This window comes from Diabrotica undecimpunctata, chromosome 2 (genome assembly GCF_040954645.1).
Source record: "Diabrotica undecimpunctata isolate CICGRU chromosome 2, icDiaUnde3, whole genome shotgun sequence".
NCBI lineage: Eukaryota > Metazoa > Arthropoda > Insecta > Coleoptera > Chrysomelidae > Diabrotica > Diabrotica undecimpunctata.
Genome location: NC_092804.1, coordinates 4705586 through 4732375, shown reverse-complemented (window position 1 = coordinate 4732375; position 26790 = coordinate 4705586). Strand labels below are relative to the sequence as shown.

Below are 26790 nucleotides of genomic sequence, written 5' to 3'. Positions count from 1 at the left end.
ACAAAGGATATTGTTGGTCAATATCAATGCGGATTTACTGCTGGAAAGTCAACTACACATCAAATTCAAGCACATAGGCAGATTCTAGAAAAGTCACTAGAATATAACACCATCTCTTCTTCGACTTCAAAGCAGCCTGTGACAGTGTGAAAACAACTGCATTATATAATGCAATGATAGACTTTCGGATCCCACCTGAGTTACTTAAGTTGACCCAACTAACAATGCAAATGTTGGTTTCTAAAAACCCCCGAAATATCCTACAGAGAATTTAAATTAACAACCATAACTTTGAGCAAGTCAAAGAATTCACATATCTTGGATCGCTAGTAAACGCAACAAACACGACAAACGACGAAATAAAAAGACGCATAGCAATAGCAAACAGAACTGTTCACGGTATCCAGAAACATTTAAAAAATAAAGATATAAAACGTGCAGTAAAGCTCGATATATACAAGACCTTAATAAGACCGGTTTTGATATATGGGGCTGAAACGTGGACCTTATCTCAAAATCATGAAAGACTTCTTGGTATTTTTGAGAGAAAAATTGTTAGAAATATTTTTGGGGCCGTAAATGAAAATGGGCTATGGCGTTGGATATACAACTTTGAACTATATCAGTTATACACCGATCCAGATAGTGTGAAATTCGTTAAAGTGCAGAGACTTAGATGGGCTGGACACATTCCTATGATGTCAGATCACGAATACACGAAGAGATTAACATTTTCAAAACCAGAGGGCACAAGAAGCAGAGGATGACCACGAAGGAGATGGATTGATGATGTGGAAGAATACCTACAGATTCTAAGGGTCAGAAGATGGAGGGAAGTTGCCAGGAATCGACAGGAATGGCGACTTCTTTGTGAGCAGGTCAAGACCCACAACGGATTTTCGAGCCACTTATGATGATGATGATGTATTTAGAATTTATTGCAAAACGACTTTTTATAGGGCTACAGCACTAATTGGCCCTTAGCGTCAATTGGCTCGGTTTTCCATGCACTCGGATGCGCATCAGATTTTGTTCCGCTCCCATTTCACTCACCTATTCGTGTGTCGACTCTTTCCTAATTGTATGTTAAGAAAATAGTAACTGCAGCTTATTTGAATTTTCCTTAATAAATATCCTTTCAGTATGGTATTAATGGCACTGGTAGCCTTGCTTTCCATACCTATATTTGGTTTGACTGGTTTTCACATGGTTCTGGTATCAAGAGGGCGAACTACGAACGAACAAGTAACCGGCAAATTTAAAGGTGGATACAATCCGTTCTCGAGAGGTTGTTGGGACAACTGCTGCTATACACAGTTTGGTCCGCAGTTTCCAAGGTAAGTAGTTTATTTTAATATATTAAATTCTATCCGATTAAGATTACATAGATGCAGATTTGGCATTATTTTCTCATCTCCTATATTAATTATCATTTTAGATACGCGTTTGTAAGCTTCTTTTATCAACCGTTTTTTCTTTAAAATCGACGTTGTTTGAAGCCACATACCTTTTCACTTGCCTCCACGCCATCTCAATCGGGTTCAGCGCGCAATGGTAAGGCGGCAGTCGACGCCATATTTTTCCGCAATTGTTTCAATTTTTTACTTGTCGTACTTCCTCGAAGAAAATGTTCTGTTCGATTAGCAAATCCTCGATTTGCCTTTTGTTTCACAATTTTTTCGATATATCAAATTCGCGGGAGGTGTATGACGCGTTATCTAAAACGACAACGTTTTCTTTGTCTTTCGGCAAGTTTGGCATTAACGTCTTCTTAAACCATTCTTCGTATAGATCCCCGTCCATTTCGTCGTGGTAATCATCGGTTCCCTTCTTGGCCAAGAAAATTAATTCGGCCCATGCCACAAAACCAGCTTAGCTTCCAGCATGAAGAAGAACAAACCCAGGATCTTTGGGTTGGAGCTTTCAGTCCAGTAGAGAGCTCTTTTATGAAGGCATCTCGTAGATTCTTGATCGCTGTGTCCCTCCATTCCTTTTTGACTGAAGCACCGACGTTAATCCAACTGTCATCGGTATAAAAAAGGTTACGTTATCCTTCTTCCTCAATGTTTTTATTTGTCTGAGATATTTGTGTCTCCAGGATATGATATATTTTCTTTCCATCATTATCAAATCATTACCATATTCCAAACCCATGTCATTTAGTAGCCTACGAAATAGCTTTTTGAAAAAGCTGGTAGGTCCTCACCACTCTTCACTCTGTTCACAAAAAAAATCATGGACAATTTTCCTTATTCGAGATTTCACTTCCTCATCGTAAATATTCTCACGTAAATTGCACTGGAAACTGTTTTTCTTCCTTTTTTGTATCGGTTTCAGTTCGCCTTGCTGGGCCTCTTCGCGAAAGTCATAAATTTTGCGAACACTCACGCCGCACATTTTCGAAACTTTTTCCGCAGTAATAAATTATTTTAAAATAGAGAGGAGTAACAATATTTTTTATTTTCAGCTTGATAAAACCAAGTAAATACAATACGAAGCGAAAACATTGTCCACATGGACCGATAGCGACGATAACGAACGATAGTCAAGTGAAGACGTACATGGATAACAGTAATGGAGTGAGAAATATGAACTCGAATGCGTATAATAAAGTAAGTATTGGAATATGGAGCATAAACTGTATTGCTATTACCGCTATAATAATTTTCATTTATTTCTATCATATATTTATAACGAGCAGATGGTTATGTGTCTCCACTTATTATTATCATTAATATTAAACGTATTTTTTATTATGATTTTTCTTATCATTATTAAAGTTAGAATAGGACACTTACTGCCAACATCAATATACTGGAATCTAGTAAACTGAGGGAACTAGGACCATGTCCTAGTTCCTGCAGTAATCAGCATTTGATCCAAGTTTCTTTCCCTATAGTAACCTTTTCAGGTCTGCCAACAGCTAGTAGTGATAGGAGTCCATATACGAAGTATAGGGGGGTACGGCTTAAGTACATTTGTTATCGATTTGTGACGCGGTGTACCTTCCATCGAACGCATCAATAATCAAAGTTAAATAATAGTAGCTATTGATTATTATTCCTTTTTGAAGCTGTACGATGATACACGTTCGGGCCGATCCTGCGCTGTATACCAACAGACTTCTCCGCGAGAGAGCATTTTCACCGTAGACAAGAGAGAGAAGGCACCCAGATCCCAAAGCAAACAAATCTATATAACCATGTTCAATTAAATGTAGTGTTTTATATGTATCTATTATAAATTCATTATAATCAATAATCAACATGATCCGGCTCGAAGGTCCATTTCACAATCATAGTGCCTTTGTTATTCCATTATTTGCTTTTATAATATCTTCTCTTTCATTTTCTAAGTCTTGTATCTGAATACAGGTCGTCTTACAACTTGTTTTCTGGAAGAATCCATTTCTTTGGTGTTTTTAAGATCATTTTGGTTCTTTCCAATTTGATATTTAATACAAGATTAAACTTTCAATGGGGAACATAATCGTGTTTGTTTTTTTTTTATTTTTTAATGATAAACGCCATTAATTTCTTTGCAGATGTCACCGGGCCGTGATGGATGTGAGTTAGACATGGAGCCGTCAGCGTCCCAATCCCAAGACTGTGAACCGACACCTCCCCTACAGAGGCACGGTTCGAAAAGTAATTTCTTCCTACCATCGGCCGGAAATACCGTCGATGGTGAATCTCCTAGGTAAGTAAAGCCTTTACCTTGTAGCATTTGAAATTTATTGGAATCCCCTCGTATATGTGTTAATTGAAATCCCCTTATATATGCATTATATTAACGAAGAATTTTTTTCAATGTTTCTTAGTTCGTATCCTTCAATTTAAAACCCAAATAATCTTTCGTTCTTTTTAGGTCGCCGCCGTCGATAATAAATCATTTTATTGTTTGTTTATGTCACAGGCGCAAATTTCTTCGATATTTCTTTGTTCAAACCGCCCGATATTGCGTTTTCAAATTAAGAATTTACGTCTTAATTTCCATTGTGTCTTGTTTATGTGTCTTAAACCCAAAGTGTTTTGTTTATTCCAATTTATGCGATCAATTTGTTAAGATAATTTCGTCACTTTCGTTGGAGCCGCGGTGAAGAGCGGTGGTCTTCAGCGTTATGTCCAAATTTTACGTCAAATTTGAAATGTTCCTCGTTGTTCGTCTTTTTTTTTGAAAAATATGTAAAATATAGTAGCAGTTTAATGGTTCAGTTACAGTTTTAAGTGAGTTTTGAAATGTTGCCATTGTATCCAGTTGTACCTTTTCCTGTTTTTAAGAAGCCAAGTCCAGTTTAGTTTCCAAGGTTTGTGTTCCAGTGACCCATTTTCCTTTTTGTTCGTGTGTCAGAGATTCCCAGCCATTGTTGAGTTTTTAAGAAGTCCAGTTTACAGCGCAAGTGTAATTTTTGTGAAATCCAGGTAACTTTCAAATTTTAAAGTAAAGACAGACATTTTTTTAATAATAAGAATTTGCTTTCATAACAAAAAGGATTTGTAATAATTAATAAATTGTAAAATTTTAGGGTTTGACTTTAGCTGTCAATTTATTTGTTCAGTTTTTTTTATTTAATGTTAACTCACGACAGCTCGTTTTATTATTTTTGATTTTAGTTTGTTTTATTTTTAAAAAAAGGTTAATCTCTGTGCGGTAAATTTTGTAAGTTTCTAATAGTATCTCCAACTCCTGGAATTTGTAAACAGATGAAACATGTAAGTCTTTTTTGTATTTTTGTATTTTGCGACTATTGTTGTATTATTTTTTCACTGTCTATTTTGTAACTGTTTTGTGGTGACACAAAAATAAATGTTAAATTTTGTTTCTTAACATTTTGTTTATTCTTTTTTTAACTAACCCTTTTTTTTGAGTTTCTATTTGGAAAAGATATGTTTTTTATGTTTAATAATTATATCTCAAGTTACAACTAACTGTTGTGAGGGTTATAATTAGGCACCTCAAAGTGGCGCCCTATATAAATTACTAGAGGTGTTTCCTGTTTCTTTCTGTTTTGTTTGTCCCAAGAGATTTGTATAAGTATCCCTTTATTTCATTTTTTTGTAGTTGCCCCAATCCAACCCCCTTGCCTTTTACTTATCCACGATCCCAGCTCTCCTACCAAAACCTGAGTGCCGTTCGCATATGTTTCGATTATTTCGCTTGCCCTTCTCCACCCCCAGTAGTTTCTTCCTCCAATTTTCTACCCCTAATAGTAATACCCCTATGGTAGGCAAACTATTTCGTTACAACCTGTATGAATTGTTGTATGAATTTTGTCCTTGTAACATTTTTTTATTCCAAAATATTAAGAAATTTGTGATGAGATTACAATTTGAGGCAAATAACGAAAGCAGTCTTATTGAAATTAATGGTTTTGTTTGAAAAAAATTCAATTTTTCACTTTATTTTATTTCTTTTACACTTTCGTAGTAATTTATCGCCGTCTACCTGAGTTCTTAAATTAAAATTAATAATGTAGAACCTTGACTTGGAATTTTACTATATATTTGACCTGGAATAAATTCTGTGGAATTAAACGGCACTCGAAGCCAACATTAATCTGAAAGAAAATCTTATAAAGATGTCTGTTTATTGACGATTCGTTATACAGTAAAAACACCGATATCTACAAGATATCTTAGTCCGAGAACTCTTCGTCTAATCCTTGTGTTTGTATTTCTTTTTGTTCATAAGCTCAACTTCATCTATTCTTATTGGTCTTATATTAATTTATTGAATAAACGTTGTTATTGAATAATTTCAGACACCCAACGCAGGTGTTACCCACTCCAGGGCGTCCTATGCCGCATTATGCTCGAAGTAGTCCCCATCCCCGGCCGCGGGGTCTCGACCCGAACCGCAGCGGAACGCCCGACGTGTTGGGAGGGCAACCGCAGCGACCCTCGCCCACTATGCAGCAGAGAATCAAGGCGTTGGGTGTGCCGACTCCTTTGACTCTTTCAACTCCAGTTAGAAGGTGAGTTTTTGGTGTATAACGCTGACGAAAAGACGAAATAGACTTTGCACAAATGGCCTACATTACTAAGCGCACTAGTACATTTATATTAGTGTTCCATTATGCATAAGTGTTGGGGTTGTAGTTAATGATGTTTTGTATAACAAATAGTTGAACAGTCTTGAAATTCTGTTAAATTTTTTAAGTCTTAAAAATTTTATGGTGTTATTTCTAAGAAAAATTTCTATACTTGGCAACACTGCAAAAATTACAACAATATGGATGAGCGAAAAACCGATTTGCCTCCTGTATTTTTAACTTTTATCAAGGTAAAAGTATTTTTCAAGTGTCAGGATTCATTAGACACACTATAATTATAAGTACTAGTAGCAGTGAAATGGTACACATCCTGCCGCAGACGGTCTGATAAGCTCAGAGCAGTTCAGTTTCGACATATTTGGGCTGCATTCTTTCTCATCCATTGTTCGTATCATTGATCATCATTTCAATTGGTCCTCATCAAATCTTCCTATCATTGATCTGATGTTCATTGCAAATCAGTGACGAGGTTGTGTCACTATAGATATAAGAAATTCAACGTGTTAGAGAAGTACCTTTTTTGGGTAAGTACGAGTGGGAACGATATATCTTGACGTCACAAGCTCCGTCCCAATATGGCCGGATTTAAGTAGTAATTCACCCACGGTTCGTAGACTTACTACGGTTGCCTCTTCCGCCTAACCAATGAACATTAAGCCCGAAACTGTACTCTCGTGACGTAATTCTTTCCCTTCAACCAATCAACACTGCAATCGACCTGCCCTCTACATTCAGTTTCAATCGCGAATAAATGGGTTTTGTATTCTTGTGTACTCTGGTGACGTAACTCAAGCATCCCCACCCCAGTCGGAAGAGGCAACCGTAGTAAGTCGACGAACCGTGTAATTCACCTATTTTTAAATTAATTTAGACATTTTTGAAATGTGAACCTTCTACAAATAATTAAGACATGGAAATTTTTTGTTTTGTCGATGAAGGCCAAATTGAGCTACTTAAAGTCTATTTCGTTTTGTCGTCTGTCGTCTAACAGCACGAACTATGTAGATTTTTGTTTTTGTTGAAACAGTGGACAGTAGAGTTTGCAATAAAGGCATATTGCCATATTCCTTGTGTAATAAAAACTGTATTGTTTGTTTTAAGTGCAGTATAAAGCGCTTGACTGTGTTATTTATCTTTTACTAACACTAGTACGATTTCGGTGTTTGGAAAATGTTTTTACTAGCAAAAAGGGACGAGACAAAATGTACAATTATTAAAAATTTGCTTTTTCCAAGTTAGAGAGAAGAAATATTACTTATAAGTATATTTTTGTATAGTTTATTTATTTCTAACAATATAAGAGGGTGGTTTGACATTGATATACCTTAAGCACCCAATGTTTGTCATTTTTATCATTTATTTTCCTCTCAATACACTCGACACGAAACATTTCCACCTTTGTATCACTTTCGAAGAGCAATTTTGATTGAACTTTGTTACGACACAGAAAGTCATATTTCATAGCTAAGGTTAGGTTAGGCTAGGTTCGATCTGTGCTACAATATACAATTCAAAGATTCTTATAATGCTAGTAGCAAGCTCCTAGCTAATTCATCCGTATCCATCCCAATACAGAATTTGAAGGTAAAATTTGCATTTTTTTGTTTCTAAGATTTTCTCAGACACTTGTTTTCTCATCCTTTGTCCATCTACCGCGGATTAGAAGCCATTTGTTTGCTCTGTATCGCCATGGCTTGTTTTCTTGAGATATCCATAGAAATTTTTAATGTAGTGGTTTCTCACTTGCCTTCTATAACTGTATACCGTTGCCTAGATAGTTAGTTCATCTGCCTTTGTCAATTTTTTACCACAGGACAAATGCATGCCCTTGTACTTCAGTCGAAGCTGTTAACCGGCAGATGGAAATTGCTTATAGCAACAATTATTCGATTTCTTAACTGAATAATGTTTGTTAGTAATACTGTACAATATTGTATATAAAATATTGACTTATTAATATTTAGAAATTCTTTATTTTTCTACGCCTAATACGGGATGACAATTTGAAAAGTTCCCACCATATTATCTTCATTCGCATAAATAATATGAAAAATCGGAGAGACAGACGGACAGACAGACATGAAAATTAGTTGGCACCGTCCTAAGCTTTGAATATAAGCTTTTGTTATTTTACTTTTATAACAATAACTTCACTACCAAATTTGACTGAAATTGAAACTGAAATTTTAAGATTTGTCAGTGACAGTGACAGTATATAAAAAATAAATATTTATCCTTTAAAACATTGCTTAATTTTCTACAAAATACGCAAATACGCTGATAAGAGTCGTATCAGTTTTTTTAGGAATCAGCTGTACATTTTTTAGGTGATTAAATTTTGAAGACTAAAAATATATAGTAGGAAGTTTTCAAATTGTCGCCGTGTATATTTGCGATATTTGACGTTGTTTTAGAGTGTTATTCACCTAAGTAATATAAATTGTACTTATTCGCGACATATTAAGGATGCTAAACAAAAATTGCTTTATAATACTTAACATCAAGCTTGCTCCTTTATTGCTAACCTCTACTACCTCCACTCATTCTTTTCGTTTTTGCTAACTGTTTTTTTATTTTTTCTTACACTTAGGTAATGTGTTTCTAGTCATGCATGAAAAGAAGGGATATCTACCTCTACTTTTAAAGAGATAAAAGTCCACTTTTAGGATTCGAAGAGCATGTTGATATTTATTAAAACTTTCTCCGCCGTAGTATTTATATTAAGTCTCGCCTCAGACAATCTGGTTTTATACATTTTTTAATAATTGTACATATACTTTTACTTTTTTGTTTTATTTATTGTTAAGGAAGATCCAAAACGTTAAGTTCTAAAAAACGAGTGGTATATGCAGAGAAAGAAAAAGATTATACGGCTTTTCTAAAGATCCAACAAATTTGCATCAGAATTTTTGTGTTATTGGAAAGATACTTGTGCAACAAAATACATAATTATCTTAGTATTGTGTCTAATTTCGTAGATTTTGCCAAAATCAATATTAAATTGAATAGATCAGAAATACCTCACATCATGAATCCACAGCCTCCTAAATTATACTTTTTTATTAAACTACACAAACCTGATCACCCAATAAGACCTATAGTTTCTTTTTATACAGCTCCGTCATATAAACTTCAAAAAACTGTCAGAGATTTTTTTAGAACACACTAAATTTTCACCTAAATTTACCGTAAAAAATACAATAGAACTAGTTAATAAAGTACAACATTTTCAATTACCTAACAACTCCAGATTAATTTCATTTGGCGTAAAAAATCTTTTTCCTAGTATTCCTCCTACAGAAACTTTTTTTCTAGTCAAAAACCTTTTAGACTAATTCTACATCTTGAAATTTTGCATGAACCTACTTTCAATTTAATAATCAAATATATACAAATAACAGTGCAGGACTTATAATGGGTAATCCTCCAAGCCCATTGCTATGAGATATTTTTATGGATCATCTAGAAACAAAGATTTCAAAACATCCCATATTCACACAGTTTTTATATTGGTGGAGATACGTAAACGATGTATTGGTATGTTTTACATGAACTAACAGGGAACTTGATCAATTTTTTTATCGTATATTAATTCACTATGCTGATGATACAGTGAGAATAGCTGATAGCCAAGAAGCGCTGCAACGACTAATAGATAGAGTAAACACTGAAGGAGAACGACTGGGCTTGAAGATTATTATAGACAAGACGAAAGTAATGGTGGTTAGCAGAACACGAAATATGCAATTAAATATAATAGTAAACAATAAGAACATCCAAAAGGTCCCCAAGTTCAGATATCTCGGTAGTTGGATAACTGAAGATCTAGATCCAGACATAGAGATACGTAGCAGGATTGAGCAAGCCAGAACAGCACTTAATATAAGAACCTTGTTAAGCAAAAGCAGCCTTAACTTAACGCTTCGATATCGCTTTGTAAAATATTACATTTACTCCATACTGCTATATGGTGTAGAAACCTGGACCATAAAGGCCAATGTGATGAACCGATTGGAGGCCTTTGAAATGTGGGTATTTAGAAGACTACTTAAAATTCCCTAGACAGATCACACAACAAATGTCGAAGTATTAAATCGAATGGGCAGAGAACGAGAATTGCTGCCAATAATAAAAAGAAGAAAAACTGCTTGTCTGGGTCATATATTTCGAAATTCCAAGTACCAGTTCTTAAGTCTTATTATGGAAGGAAAGATAGAAGGAAAACGAGGCATCGGAAGAAAGAAATACTCATGGCTTAAAAACATAAGGGATTGGACAAACCTCCATGCCCATGCACTCTTTATAGCCACACAAGACCGAGAGGAATATGCCAGAATTGTCGCCAACATCCACTAATTAGATAGGATCCACCATTCCATAATAATATTGAATTGAATCAATCAAAGAAATTAACAAATTTAAAAATACAGACAATTCTGAATGACCAACTGAAGACAAACAGTTCTCCCCTTTTCAACTTATTCAGTTACAGACTATAAAGTGTAAACGCATACCCAAAATAGATCAGAATCAATTTCATGTATCCATTCATTGATACTCATGTCCCGTTAAAAACTATCTATTGAAAACTTTAGTTCGCTCTGTAAAATCTTGTCGGGTCTAGATGGCGTGCCGAGTGAGAGTCCGGTTGGGTGGTGGATCCAAGGGTCTTGCAAATCTCTAATCCCGTAAACAAGATCTCATTTTATCACATGAAGCACTGTTCAATCTTTATTTGAGATATTATCGGCAAATTGATTTTCAGTACAATAATTTAGTGACGGAGATGGTCAAATTGATATGTTTAACAGCCAAAATTTGATTCACTTCATAGGTATTATCCTTTCCACAGCACATGTTATTTTTGTACTAGCTCTTACTATGGCATATGAAACGTTATATCTTTGTATTAATTTCAACATCCACCGCTGCATGGCTCACTGAGTCGCTTTGATTTTTTCACTATTGTTTCAATAAATGTTAAAATATTGTTAATGTGGGCTGGCAGCTGTCAACACGTGAAAATCTGCTGTGGCAGCTGTCAACACGTGGTAAATCTACTATGGCGGCTGTCGGGTATCAACACGGGCCCTATCCAACATGACGGCTGTTAAGTCTTCCTCTTAGCAGCAGAGTTTGTGTCGGTTGGGGATGAGAAAATTTTGTCGACAGTGGAAAAAGCCGCATTCTTTGATATTTAGTCGGCATCCTTTGATGGTTGCCGCCAGGTGTGGCACGTGTGCAGGTGAGTTGTCCCCTTCCAATATAGTCGCTGAGATTATTGCCAACTATAATAGAAGATGGTGCCATAAGAAGAATATTGTTCTGAAGCTATTTTCTTGTGGCATTTTGAAGTAGATACTATTTTAATGGGAGTAAGCCACAATTGAAGGTTAAAATAAGTTTATTGACGTTTCAATTTCCACTTCGGAAATCTTTCTCAGAAATACAAACATTAAGAAAACAATTTAATGTTTGTATTTTTAGAACGATTTTCGAAGCGGAAATTGAAACGTCAATAAACTTATTTTAACCTTCAATTGTGGCTTATTCCTATTAAAATAGTATCTGACATAAGAATAATGAGGGAGACCCCTTCTTATGCATGATTACCATGATGACACTGGGATTTTTTAGTTTCTAAACATATATTTATAGGACTTCTGAGAGTGTACATTCATTTTTGGCCTCCTGATAGAACACTTTTAATTACAATAGTGATTCAATAATGGATCGAAATAAAAATTACAAAAAATCAAGCCTTTAGATTCGTGTGGTTAGTTTGTGTATCCGACGATTACTTTATCCAAAGCTACAAAAATTACAGGAAAATTGATGACGGGTTAGAATTTAGCATTAAAAGTTATAAGCGGGAAATTTATACAACCGGAAGGTTTTGCTTCCTTTCCGAAATAAAAGCTGGAAAACAATATTTAGTTAATGTCTTCACTTCTTTCCTTATTCAAGTTTTCTTCGAACTGACGTTTCTGTAAATAAATTCTCAAAAGTTGCTGCTGCGTTGGCGGCGACGCTTTGAATGCAATGCGCTCATTTATAACCATTGTCACTCCGCCTCGGCTCGACTCTCCTTCATCACGCTAAGCTCTATTCCTTACTTATATCTTATAGGTTGTTAACATATTGTAGTTATCATCAATTGTGCATGCTTCTGTCGAAAAACATGCACAATGAACTTATAGCATGTATCTTGTTGCTTATTTGTTCTCTTTCTTAAACAATAACACAGAAACTTAAGGTAAATATGCTATATATTAGAAACGTTATCGGTAAATTATTTCTCTGTATATACCTCTATCCTCTGTCTAGCAGTTATTGACATATTAAGTTTATAGGATTTTATAGAAACAAAGCCTTTATCAGTTCAGTGATAATTATCTATTAACTTCTTCATTTGGAAGATGGTACTTATAATCGCCATTTGAAACTTACCAAAAACATTTCAAGGAGATTCAGTTTCTGCGTTAATCATGTCAGTAGCCTGACAATATTTTTAATATTGTTATGCTATGATATAATTGTAAAAATTGTAAATAGAAAAAAAAGGTATATGGTTTTTTGCTTTATACTTTTTTTTCAAAAAATTTATATCTACAAGAAAGTGCATGTATATCATTTTTTTAGTGTCATATTCGTTATGGAGATTAGTAATCACCATGGACATTCTAACTATAGAAAGAGATGTTTTAAAGGATTGTTTTATCAATATCTGTCAAATGTTTCAGCTTTTGAATATTTTTGTTATGCAAAATAAACCTATGCCATCATTTCATCTTTTTCTCTTCATTTTTGTAATATTTTCGTCTCCCTTTTATATATTCGTTTTGTATGCTTATTTTTCTTTCGTCTCTGTACTGCTTTTTCTTTTCTCTTCTATATTTCCCACTTTTCTATTTTTTCTGTGTTCTTGTTTCTTTTCTTATCTATCTTTCATTTGTTTTTGTATCTTCCTCTCCGGTGGTTTTCCTATCGTCAGAACTAAATTCTATATTCTCGTCATCGTTCCTCGTTTTTGTGTCCCTTTCTTGCTGTGCTCGTTTTATTTTCTTGCTTTCTTTCTGTTTTGTATTTCTGGTGGACTTTTCTGCTTGTCTTGTCACTCAAAACTCTCATTTCTGGCCAATTTACTTATATGTATATATAATGTTAGCTACACTGTCGTACAGTTGCTCCATCTGTCTCACACAACTTTTGAAAACATTTAGCACGTTCTGTGGATATAATTGTAATATATATGATCTTGTATATAGCATTTATTTACATTTATACATAGATATTTATATATTCAAACTGCTAATGGTTTAGTAGCTCTCATTTCTATAATAACATGGTAAATCTTCTTGAAAGTTTCTATTTCAAAATATGCTATGGCTACATAAGCTTCCTAAGATAGAGCAGAGATGTTTTTGTATATTTGTAATATAAAAAATAACAGTCGACACTTGACAGTTGTCACAAGTAACATTTGACAATCGACAATTGACATTTGACGCCTGAAAGATAAGAAGCAGCATACATTTTAACAAATATATACGAGATAAAGAAGAAGGTGTACAAATTCTAGATTTATTATATTGGACAATAAAAAATATTTACGTGAGGTTTTTCTACATCTAATTTGCTCCCAGATCGTATTTTGGTAATTCAAAATAGATTTAATGAGTTTAGTCACATATACTGGTTAACTGAATACTAAGATTTTAATATTTCGTTTAAGAAACTGTTTTTCATGTATGATCTTAAGTAGCTAGATCTTCTAAACAGTTCTCACATCACAGTTTATCATATCACTGTTATTTTTTTTTGTAAATTAGGTTAGGTTTGATTCAGGTAATTTAGAAGAGGCTCGTATTTCCCTTTAGCTGCTTGAATCTGTGGAGGTTCAGTTCTTTCAAAAAATCTCTTTGGATTCTCAACACTATATGTATCCATCGAAATTTTTGCAAACTGATTATCTTGCTTCATAACCGTCGAAAATAGTTTCTTTTCAGCTGATTTAACCTATTTTTAATTTTCTTTTTAAAATTTTTTGTTCTCTTACTACAATGATCTTCCAGATACACAACTTTCGTAATGAAATATTTCAAACAGAATAAGTTTAAAATCAGCTGCTGTGAAAATGTGGCTAACTTCACACAAGATAACTGTATGACGTCATCACTAATGTGACATCAAGTGTAGGCATGTTTTGAATGTTTAAATTAAGCTATTTCTTCCGGTTATTAAAGGATAGTAGTTAATTTTTATTGTTAGATGCAAATATAAAAGCGTCTTCCACACTATTTGTAAAAATATTTTGTAAATACTAAATCGAAGACTTATGTAGCTATAGGATTTGGGCACATGTACTTAAAAACAAACAAAACGGTTAGTATTTTTCAACAAACAAGACTCTTAATTACGTCATTGGTAAGTACCAACGGCCGAACAGTTGTTGGACGCTGGCACGTTGTTGATTACAGCTGTTGATATTTACCATGAATGACGTTACGTAAAAATCGTTACAGTAACGGCAAAACAATCGTGGTTGTGTGTCATAGATTCAAAATCTATCGTAAATAAAGAGTATTAACATTGTTTCAAGACAATTCAATACATTTTTACGCTGAGCGAGTACCAGGTACATTATGTTGCTCCTTTTTTACGAATGTAAGACGTAAACAACTATTGATACAGTCAGTTTAGATCGTCAGATTATAGACAGGTTAATTTAGATCGGCAGCAATTATTTAAACAGACTTATCGCTTTTTCTGGAATAATTATTACTGCCATTTAGCTTTACACGAATTTTTCTAACTGTTCGATTCTATTCATGTTGTTTTTACAGTCGGATCCTTCAACTATCTATCTGCCTTCAAGCTTGTCTGAGCTTCACTTATTTTGCCCGTAATCTTCCCATTCATGATATTACATTTATTCTATGATAGTTTTTACACAGTTTTCTGTATTGTCTTGTAAATATGTATGTTATGTATGCCTGTCTATTAGCTCTATAGTTGTTCTGCGTTTATAGCTCTATGAAACACCTGTTCCAACTTTCGTTGTAGTCTTTCTGATCCATATTTTATTTAGGTGGGATATCTCCTGGACCGGGCCTTGATTTTCTTATACATGAAAAATAAATATGAAGCATATTGACGGGCAAATAATATTAAACGCCAGTTAAGTTAATTAAAACGACATTTGGTAGTAAAATCCGATCTATCGTGGATTCTGCTGCCAAATTCGAAACTTGGCAACAGCTGAAATATGACGCGCGACGACGTTTGTTTTGCGTTTTAGCGTAGAGATGTGCTTTTGCGTATTAAATAAAAGGTGATGCAGCTTTGGCCTAACAAAGAATATTTTTAATAAATATTTGTGAACGTTTTTGTATTTATTTGTTCTGTTGCCTCGAAAATAAAATACGTATATTACTCAAAAGTGGAATTTGATTGGTTTGAGTTTGTTACAACGGTAAACTAGACGTTTCGTGTGAAGCTGTTTATACATTCAGATTGATACAGAGATCAGAAAAAAAAATCCTGTACAGGTTTTTGAAGGTTTTGAAAGATATATGACGGATAGCTGATGACAATTCTTTGAAGACGTACCGCTGGTTTTGCTTTAGTTATTTAAACAATCATAAAACGTAAAAAAATCATTTACAGAGTTCACGGAGGGTTGTAAAACCGTCTAACTGCATAAAAGACGATAAAACAAAAATTTAGAAAGCAAAAGTAGAAAAGGTAATTTAAAATCATAAAAATGTGAATGCTTTGGAAACTATGGAATGTTTGAAACTCACGGGGAAGTAATTATCCAAGAGGTTTGATCTTCAAAGCTGGGCACGGGACAGAAAAACAAAAGGTGAACATCATACAAAGTAATACAATGTGAACATAGCCTCGAATGACCCTCCACTGAACAAAATATTGGTGTTTGGCAATGTTGATATATCCTTATAATGTATATTGTAGTATGCTTTAAATATATTCAAAATCGGGAGAGAGCATGCGACAAGCACACTGCAAAACTAGTAAAATTGCAAGTACGCCCCAAAATGATAAATAAATTGTCGTAAAATTTTCATTTCAACTGGTGGTTTGAGGATTCTGACTCTATTGTAAAATCTGTTTGTTAATCTATTAAACGGGGATTACAAAAAAAATTTCTCATAATTACCTACAATTAATATTGAAAGAAACAAATAATAATTTATATAAATTTAAAAAATTGCAGAATCCATAATAAAATAATATAATGAAAATGTACTTTTTAAAAAGTTTTTCTCTTTATATACTAAGTGACATAGAAATCCGAACACCCAGTTTAAATGATTTTATTTCAATAAAATTTGGTGTAATTTATTTATCTTACTGAAAAAAACAAGTGATAAAGTTTTTAGCCTTATCAGTTGGAGATTCCGGTTTTTATACTTTTTGTTTTTAAATTCACTAACAATCTAAAAATGAATATTTCAGCAGCAGTAAAGATCCAAATTTGGCGGATTGTGGTTCTTGACATTCCTTACGATTGGTTACGATGCCTAGAGTACGGAGACCTGTAGATTTCGTCAACTTAGTGAGTTTGATAGGGGCCGTATAATGGAACTTCGGGAAGCTGGACTTTCTTTTCGGGAACTTGCAGTTAGAGTGCAAAGAAGTGTAGACACCATGGTTAGGTGTTGTCAGGCATGGCTTCAAGAAGGCCGTACGCAAAGAGCAAGGGGCACTGGACGCCGCCGTAGAACAACAGACCGTGAAGATCGCTGCCTAAGATTATTGGCCTTAAGAGACCGTTTCTCGACTACCAGCTCCATTGCAAATGAATGGTTTGCAGAACACGGAAGACCTATTGGCATGCGAAGTGTTTACCGACGAATGAGAACTTTTGACCTGTTTTCATACCGACCACATTGGGTCCTCCCTTTAACTCCAGAACACCGCCGTAATCGCCTTCAGTGGTGCAGAGAACGGTCACTCTGGAATCAGGAACGGAACAGTATTGTCTTTAGTGACGAGTCTCGATTTTGTTTAGGCATGCACGATGGTCGAGTGAGGGTTAGAAGGCGACGTGGTGAAAGGAGGAATCGACAGTTTTTTGTTGAAAGACATGTTCATCACACTGTTGGAGTTATGGTTTGGGGTGCTATAGCTTATGGTTCCAGGTCACCTTTAATCTTCATCAGATGTAACATGAACGCGCAGCGTTATATCCAAGAAGTTCTAGAACCCCACTTTTTACCCTATCTTGACACCCTGGCAAATCCAACTTTCCAACAAAATAATGCCCGACCATATGTTGCAAGAGTCACAATAGACTTCTTTCAACATAATGATGTCACATTGTTAGCATGGCCACCAAGATCTCCCGACTTATCCCCAATTGAGCACGTGTGGGATATGATAGGGTAGGAGATTGCTCAATTTGCAACGTCCTCCTCAGACTCTACAAGCACTTGGAGAGGAATTTGTGGTTGCCTGAAATGAGATACCACAAGAGGACATTGACCACCTGATCAGAAGCATGCCTAGGCGCGTTGGAGAATGCGTAACACATCGGGGTGCATCCACACATTATTAAAGGTAAAAGGGCTTTAAAGCAATGCAATCATTTTGAAATGTTATTCATTTACTTATTATGCTTCATTAAGTACTTATACAAAATTTTATTAAAATAAAATCATTTAAACTGGGTGTTCGGATTTCTATGTCACTTAGTATATTTGAAGCTTTGATCATATACCTTCTTAAGACATGGCAATACTGCCAAAAACCAAAATTTTGTTCGGTGGATGTTCATTCGAGGCTATATTCTCGTTGCACTATCTTGTAGGATGTCCCAAAAAGTTTAAAGTAATAGTTTAGAATGAGGTCGGTCGATCGATGAGTAGCACGGTAAAAAAAGAGAACTTCCGGCTCGGTGTTACCCATTTCATTGTCGGAAGGTATTGAGATGTTAGAAACTAGTAAATAAATGAAATAGCATAGACGAAAACAATACGTTAGAGATCAGCAGAAGAGAAAAGAAGGGGGCTATTTCTTTAGGAAGATTGGACAGGTTATTACGCATCCCTAATAACAAATTAATGCCCATGAGTTAAGACAGGCAATCAAATCATCATCGAAAAGGGTTAACATTTAATCTGTGTCCGTTAAATACGAGGCGTGTTTTTTAAGTAAGTACCGTTTTGGAATTAAAAAAAGACGTGCAAAGATATGGCAATAATTTTATTTTTACATGAAAGAATGTACCTTAATCTACTTTTCTACATAATTTCCGTGAATATTGAGGCACTTGTCATAACGTGGCACCAGTTTTTGAATACCCTCCTGATAAAATTCTGCCGCCCGACTTGTTAACCACTGCATCACAAATGTTTTGACTTCATTATCGTCTTAAAGACGCTGACCGCCCAGATGTTTCTTCAAGTGCTGGAACAAATGGTAGTCGCTGGGCGCCAGATCAGGGCTGTATGGAGGATGATCTACCTTATGGAGGATACCCTTACTCAACTTGCCACGTCTTTTGTTCTGGATTGCACGACGCAGATTTTTCAATGTCTCACAATAAGACGCTGCATTGATTGTCTCATTACGAGGCAGAAACTTCACTAGCAATACTCCTTTTCTGTCCCAAAAAACTGTGCACATGATTTTCCGGGCAGAAATTGTTTGCTTAAACTTCACTCTTTTGGGTGATGATGAATGTCGCCATTCCATGGATTGTTGTTTCGATTTTGGTGTGACGTAGGCCACCCACGTTTCGTCACCAGTAACAATTTGGTCTAAAAAATCTTCACCTTCACTGTGGTACCGCTCAAGGAAAGTCAATGCACTGCCTAAACGTTGGGTTTTGTGCAAATCCGTCAACATTTTTGGAACCCAACGTGAACACAATTTCCGGTAATTCAAGTTCTCGGTAACAATGCGATACAAAACACTACGAGAATACTGAGGAAAGCAGTCGAACAGTGATGAAATTGTAAAGCGTCTGTTTTCTCTCACCTTTTCGCCCACTTTCTGCACCAAATTTTCATTAACGACCGAAGGACGCTCACTCCGTTCTTCATCATGCACATTTGTGCGGCCATCTTTAAATGCTCTCACCCATTTCCTTACCATTCCATCACTCATAATGTTTTGTCCGTAAACTTCAACGATCTCACGATGAATATCGATCGGTTTTACGCCTTTAGCACTAAGAAATCGTATAACAGCCCGTACTTCACAATCAGCATGACTCACGATTGTTGGAGGCATCTTAAACACTGGAGTAAACAAGTATACAATGAAGAATCAGGCTGTAATGGCGTCAGTGCGTAGACAAGAGATTTAGGTAACCAGCGTCATGCGCGGAACGCCGACCGTAGCGCTGCGGCGGCGGAATCGCAAAACGGTACTTACTTAAAAAACATGCCTCGTACCTTGTTAATCGAAAATCCATAATTTTACCCCTTATGATTGTCTTATCGTTTTCGACGGTTTCCAATTTTTTTTTTACTTCTAATCTGTTATGTGTTGTTAATTAAGTATTTCATATATACAAAACAACAAAACCATACAGAGTACAAAATATGAATGTTTTTTATTTTAAAATTTCAGAAATATATTTATAAAAAATAATTTTCGATTTTTTCTTGTATATTTATACTGATCAATGCATTAATTGGATACTCTTTGATAGGTAACTTGTTTTTTTAGGCCGAAGCAATGATAAATTATTTTAGGCAAATAGGCATCTGAAGGGGAACATATCAGGTTCAAGCATAGTGAACAGATTTGGTGATATGCTGTCGCCATGCCGTGTTTTTGTAGATATTATAAATGATTTAGGCCTATCAATGATCCATTTTGTTGCTATTAAGTTTCTTTAATTGGACCAAGTTTTTCAGATCTATTGACTTCCGGAATTAACACTAAGCTGATCAGTATTCCTCAGTTTTCTTAATCAGAATAGACATCGTAAATAGTCGGTACATATCTTATAGAAATCCAGCCTGTTCTTGTGGATGGAAGAAGCTAACTTTTTCCAGGCCTTTTCCTATAGTTTTAATTTGTAGTAGTACCTCCGAATGGCTAAATATTCTATGCTAAAACTTCATTGTATACCGGTAATTTAGACAAAGCCTTAATAAAAAGTAATAAAACATACAGTTTCCATTGTCGGCTTCAATTAATAATTGATCTTGAATGAAATATACAAGAAAACCGCTCGCAGCTTGTTTGGTAATATTCGAGTTATATGATTTTTGAAAGCAGCTTCGCTTGTGTGGATTTGTACCTGCTAGTAAGTAGTTGCTTGTGCTATTCACAGATCTAACCCAAGTACTCCGACTCAGCCTCGAAGGCCCGACTTCATCGGTGTGGTTTACTCAAACCAAACCCCGCACTACTACGACTTCCAGTCCCAGGATAACCCTGTCCAACGTCAGATGATGCCCCAAGGATACGGCAGCCCCCAACGTCGCTTCATGTCGGAAGGTGAACTGGTAAGACAAGAAGCCCAACTCTCCTATCCTAGATCGAACAATACGGTGGATAATATACGAGAATTAGCGAACTCTCCTCAGAGGGGTGTTTATATGTGGAAAGACACTTCACCCGGATATCCTCCTTCAGATTTTTACCGATCTAACCCCACTAGCCCGACACAGCAGTATACAACCGCCCCTAGAACATACCATCCCGCCGCTAGAGGCGGCGTTCCCGTTTACCCGCCACAAAGTCCTCAGGTGCACAGAAAACAGTTAGGAGCGGGTACTCCCACCGTAACGGACAACAGGCGAAGACCCATGTCGTTCGTGAGGGCGTTGGAGATGTCCGATACGGTGGAGAACACCCAATGCTCGGGGCACATGACCCAACGGCCCCCCACTCCCGATCGTACTAGTATTTATGACATGAACTATGAGATCTCGGTATAGGGCAGGTGTAGGCACTCTCGCTACGCCGAATGAGTGCATCTAGTTTCTCTGCATCAGAGATTCAGGTAAACATTCCGTTTACTAGTGTTTTTTATTTTGTTCGCGATCGGTGTCATGGATTTGCAGATGTGATTCTCGTTGGCAGGCTAATATGTTAACGGTTCGACTAACAATCATTCTAATTATGATATTATGTATAAAATAATCAATAAATTTTTAATAACCTTTTAGGAAGTTTTATTATGAACCGGTTTCTCGGATGAGAAGATGTTTTCATATACTTTGGACTCTCCAATCGTTCAAAAGTTGTTTTCTTTTTTGGGAATATTGTCTCACTATTGTCGAAACATTAACTGTTGTGATTGACAATCAAGCATGACAACTCAAATCATTGACTATGATCAGTGTGACCATTTGAAAGGTCTGCAAAACATCTAGAAGATACAAGAACTGCCCTGCAGGCCTTAAATTTTTTTATGTACAGTATCTGCCAACTTACTCAGACTGCTTTAAAAACCCGTATAACCTTCTCTGGATCTTTAGAGAGCAAATACAAGATTGGTTATGGAATGACAAAAGTTTAAACACATAATCTGTAAGTAGTTATAATTATGAGATATGGTACGGCTCTAGTCAGTATATTCAATAAGGTAACTTTTGATGGCCTATTCCACTGCGACCTTTTCAGATTTATTGTGATCCTTTAACCCTAAATTACATTCTCTAGCCTGAACTTTAAAAGGTCCAATAACTTTGAGACTCAACCTTCCATATAGCTCATTACTATTTCTTCTTCTAGATGATAGAATTTATTGAGTTCCTGTCTTGCTTATGAGGCGTGCTGTAAATTTTGGCGAATGTTCTGTAATGAATTGTTTCGCCTGTCTTTGTCCTGGTGAATTCCTCCACCATTCCAGAGATTTGTGAGCTACCCACTTCCTTGAACGAAACACTTTCGATATAACTGATATTTCCAAAATATGGAGGTCATTCCAACACTTCTTTACCATTTTCTTCTAAAAAATTGGTCAGAGGAACCATGGTCATGTTCTACACCTCTCCTGTCATAGTGTGCTCTATTGGCACCAAAGCGCCACAACCATCGGGTGGAATGCAGCCCCAAAAAAGTACTTTTATGTGTAACTGCCCACGTGGTTTTGTATTTGAATCTAATCCGCTACGGAGATCTCTTTTCTGCTCGCTACTTTTATTTTTTTATTGGGAGACTCCAGAAGACTCAATCGTTTCACTGAGTGATCCCTTTTTGATTCCCTGTCCATTTTATTCCCACGAGTTGAGACGAATTGTTGTCAAGCACTACTGTGCGAAGTTCGCCAACTCTCTGAGACATAGTTTAGGCAACACTTTTTTCCTATCTCGTGCATCCTATGGCCGCGATAGTATTAAACTTCGGAGTTAAGGAGCGCAGTAGTTACAGCATAAACGGTACCCCCGTTAAGATAGGCAAAATGCCCTCACTTCCAGAATTCAATTTTTTTTATTTTTTTGCATCAAATGTGATTAAAATAAGACACAGCGTAATTTTAACCCGTCATTCATCTCCCCCTTGCTCACAAAAACGTCATTTTTTCATTTTTTTTTTTTTGGTTGCTTGCAATCAATTTAAAAAAATCACACTTATAGTTGTGTATTTTTTTATAGATCCATAGGTTGAATGTACATAACCAAAAATGCATTTTTTTAAACCATATAATTTTTTGGAGGTGGGTGCAGGTCTAGTTTTTTTATATTCTGTGTATTTAATCAAAAACTCTATTTCTAATTTTATTCTGATTTTAAATCAGGTGCGCCACCTTCAAAAATCCAAAAAAAGTATTTATTTAGGGGGTTTTAGGGATTTTCTCCCTTGTATACACTTCCAAATAGATCAAATCAAGGTTTTTTGTAGGTTATTTATAATTTGAAGTAGGTAACTGAGTTCTTCTCCATTATATACACTTCCAAATATACCAAATTAAACTTTTTATAAGTTATGTATAATTTGAAGTAGGTAATTGAGTCCTTTAGGACATTCAAAAATTAAGCGAAACGCCCAAAAATCCATGTTTTCAGGGGTTTTGCGAAGTTAATCATATTTTTGAGATCGATACAATCTCAACTACCAGGTTGAAAGGATGTTCTCTATTAGTCATTGCAGCACGCCGTTGCGGAGATGAGAACTTTCCCACCTGATCTGCACTGCGCAGTCTCTGATCTGACGTTAATCATGTTAAGTGTGCTTGCGTATGTTTGGAATGGTTCTGACTGCTGGTCAGAATGGAATGGTTGCGATATTGCATCAACAACTTGCGGTTTGCGGTCAACAACTTGTCAATCGTGAATCAGCAGCTGATGTGCGAGCTGGAAGAGGAAATGCTTGAACTGAAAGAATCTTCTTCCGTCCACAAAGACCTGTGTGACATGTCGTAAGTCAAATCTGAAACCTGAGGTTTGCGAATGATTCTGTCTACTGTTCATCTTGTTGAAGTAAGTTATCGAGCAATCGCTTTTCGCAACATAACCTCAAATTATCATTAACCGCTATACAGATGAAAACGTGTGGTCTTGCTCTTGCGCATTAAAGTCAATCAAGATTATTTGTTTTGTAAATTAAAAATAAGATTATTTAGCAAATAATTTGGCAGGTAGTGTACAAATACTGTATTTAGCATAAAATTCAAAAGTTTCGAACGAATACTAACACGAATTTAAAACCGACGAAAAAATGGAACAAAATTTACCGAACATAAAGAAATTAAAATAAAAACATTTTTAGCAAAATATTGGTAACAGTACAGAAGACAACTTGAATCACTTTTGCAACCTGACATGGTTTGTTCTTCATCCCACGAACCTAAGACCCTAATAGGACGTATTGTAGGATGTATGTTGAAAGCAAGTATGGTGTATTCAATGTATCCAAAAAAGTAGGTTTATTTGTTAATACATTCGTCCTTTCAAAAGTATGCCCGTAAAAAGAATTACTTGCAGCACTCTCATTTTCCTTTTAAATTTGCGAAAAGTAAATAACTGTATGGGGAGGAATAACATTCATTCATTTTGTCTCCATATCTTCATTTTCGTCTTCATATTCATCAGTGACGTCTATTGCTGCTTGTTCTACTTCTGTTTGAGATTTCTTTTTATACAGCACGTCTACTACAGCCAACTGAGTTCCATCTGCATAGCTAGGCATGAGCTTGCCAACTCTCATCATAACGGCTGCGCCATCGGTTGTGATACCAATGGTGTCGGATTCAATCATTAAACCAAAAATTTTCAACCGTTCTGCCACTAATTCAATGCAATGTTTGCAGCGCACGAGTCATGAATTCTGATCAAACCTAGATTTAAAATGTATTGCATTGTGCACATGCAAATTGAGATTTATGTATCTATGATTTTTTTGGGAGGTCCACTCGTTGAAGCTCAACGAAAATCTTTGTCCTTTTTGTTCTAAATTAGTAAATAAATTCTTTTATAAGATTTGCTTGGACTTTCTCTGCATACCTGAAAATTATCGCTCTTATAGTGTTTGGAGAAGTTGGCGATTGGAATCCACTTTTTGAGAATAGCCGTCTCAAGTTGGTTTAGGTAAAAAATGAACTCACGCTAAAACCATACATCTTCCATAGAATTTTTTTTTTCAATGATCTTCGACTTTTTGCTCGGAACTCTTCCTGATTATCTTCATTTTTTGACGAGGTTCCTTTTGCGGCATTGGGAGCTGGTATATTGGTGCTGGTGCTGGATCTTGAAGAACTGACGTTGATATTGATACAGTGTATCTTTTTCAGATGACCTTTTAAGCCTGTTGTTGAGCGGTTGCTAATCAACTTGCATCTTGCACTTTGCCCTCTCCAGTTTTGTGAAAAAGTCACAATTTTTTTCTTCAAGAGACATTTTTAAATATTAATATTGAAGTAAGTGGAGCAGCATTAAATCTGAAAAGAAAAAAAACGTCTGTGAAATAAGATGTAGGTATAACTCGTCCAGATAAAGAATCAATATGTAAATGGCGACGGCTTTCTGAGCGTGAACGTGAGTGAGAAAACAAGAACGTCTGATGTATGTGTGCTCCTTAGTCTTAGTATGGCATGACCACCGGCAGCCCTTTAAAGACTGTTTCTTTATCGGGACGAGCTATATTTGTTGAATGTTTTGATGAAAAAAAAATGAACCAACACACACTACCATCGTCCTGTGGTTAAAGGTGGCACTTGCACTATGGTAAGATCGGTCTTGGTAGTTAAGAAAAAAGTGTTGACTGGCGTCCCTTACTCAATTAACTTATATTAATCAAATCAAATGATGTTCTAATCAGAAATTATGCTAAATTATTAGATATTACTTACCATTCAAAGTTAGACAAATAGAAGAGTCAAAGGGTAGGCGCTGCAGTCGAGAGAGAGGGCGACGCGACGTTGCATTTCAATCGCACCTGTGGCACGTGCTACCTACTAGCGCGATAGAATGGCCAGTTGCCGACTCACGGCTTTGAGTAGAGGGCAATGAAGACTTGAAAGTAACTTATTTTTAATTTGACACGTTTGTGGATCCGCGCTGCTGTATTCAGCATGTAAAAAAACGCTGGATCCAGCAATTGCAATCTCTAGTCCATATTTGATCTATCAGTCCTAAATCCGTGTATAAATAACTGACTTATATTGTTCCTCACTGAGTTTATGTATAATAGAAAACCATTGGATACACCATACCAGATATATTTGTTATTAATCTGCTACGTTTATATTTTTAATTATTATACTCTTGTAAAGACCCCGTATTCGAGGCTTGTGTTGTTTTGTTGTCATTTTTAATACGTTTTTGTTTTTATGTTTCTTTAATTTTAAGAAAACAAAAGCTGTTTTTAATAATTTTAATTGTATCTATATTTGATAGTTCTAACAAAAATATGAGGCTGATGCCGTTTTACACTCAAAACTTTTGTTGGTGCATTTAAAAGAAGAGTTTTTTCTTAATTTATTTAAAAATATATTAGCTTCTGTTGATATGCCAATAAATTATAGTTCATAAATAAAAAATGTCATGAAACAAGCAGTTGGAATTCGTAAGTTTTTCACCCAATGTGACCGGAAATACCGTCTTGCTAAAGCGCGTTGAATAATATATCGCTTATACTTTTTCGGCGACTTTAAAACAGTAGTTTCGGTGGCAACTTCCGAACTGGAAGTCTGAGGTCAAATTTCTCACCATTAATACCATCTCTGGGTTATAAGCTCTCATTCGACACTTATTTACCATTTTATCTGTTCTAATAACACGGAGGAGTTTTGTTCATGAACAGACAGACAGGCATGGATAATTCAAGGTTTTCACCATTTTTTTAATGTTTTAAAATGGGTAAAAACAATTTGTTAAAGAAAAGCCATTTATTCGTATAGCAAGAGAGGGATTTTCAAAATTTCCAAAGAATTTCATGCTGGGTCAAATGTCTCATGGGCTTGTAGTCTTAACCTTTTTAATGAACGTTGAAATTTTACACCTCAAGTTTGTCTATACAGGGTGTTTCATTAATAATTGGAAATATTTTAACTGGAAATACCTGAGCTCAAAATATTAAGATTTAACCCAAATAACTGAAATAAAATGTGATTCCTTACTGAGTTACAAGGTGATATATAGAAAAATTTATACTATTAATCTATACTATAACTATTTGTACTCAGTACTTTAAAACTATTTGACATATCCTTGTCATACTTGGCAGGAAGTGAAGGTACCGTACGCCATACTAAATTGTGTTATATAATCATTTCTTGCTACTACCAGAGGCGGACGACAGGGGAA

The 26790-nt window shown here is 35.5% G+C and overlaps 1 protein-coding gene across 1 annotated transcript in view; it reads left to right on the top strand.

The window, feature by feature from the left end:
* The window catches only part of Zdhhc8 (zinc finger DHHC-type containing 8), a 41929-nt gene extending 20723 nt beyond the window's left edge, over window positions 1-21206 (top strand). The window contains exons 5-9 of the mRNA XM_072522148.1: window positions 1143-1337; window positions 2468-2612; window positions 3545-3699; window positions 5762-5974; window positions 20370-21206. Of these exons, the coding sequence (XP_072378249.1) occupies window positions 1143-1337; window positions 2468-2612; window positions 3545-3699; window positions 5762-5974; window positions 20370-20979 (1318 nt within the window). The 3' untranslated portion in view covers window positions 20980-21206. The remainder of the gene's footprint in view (window positions 1-1142; window positions 1338-2467; window positions 2613-3544; window positions 3700-5761; window positions 5975-20369) is intronic.
* Window positions 21207-26790: the final 5584 nt, after the last annotated feature.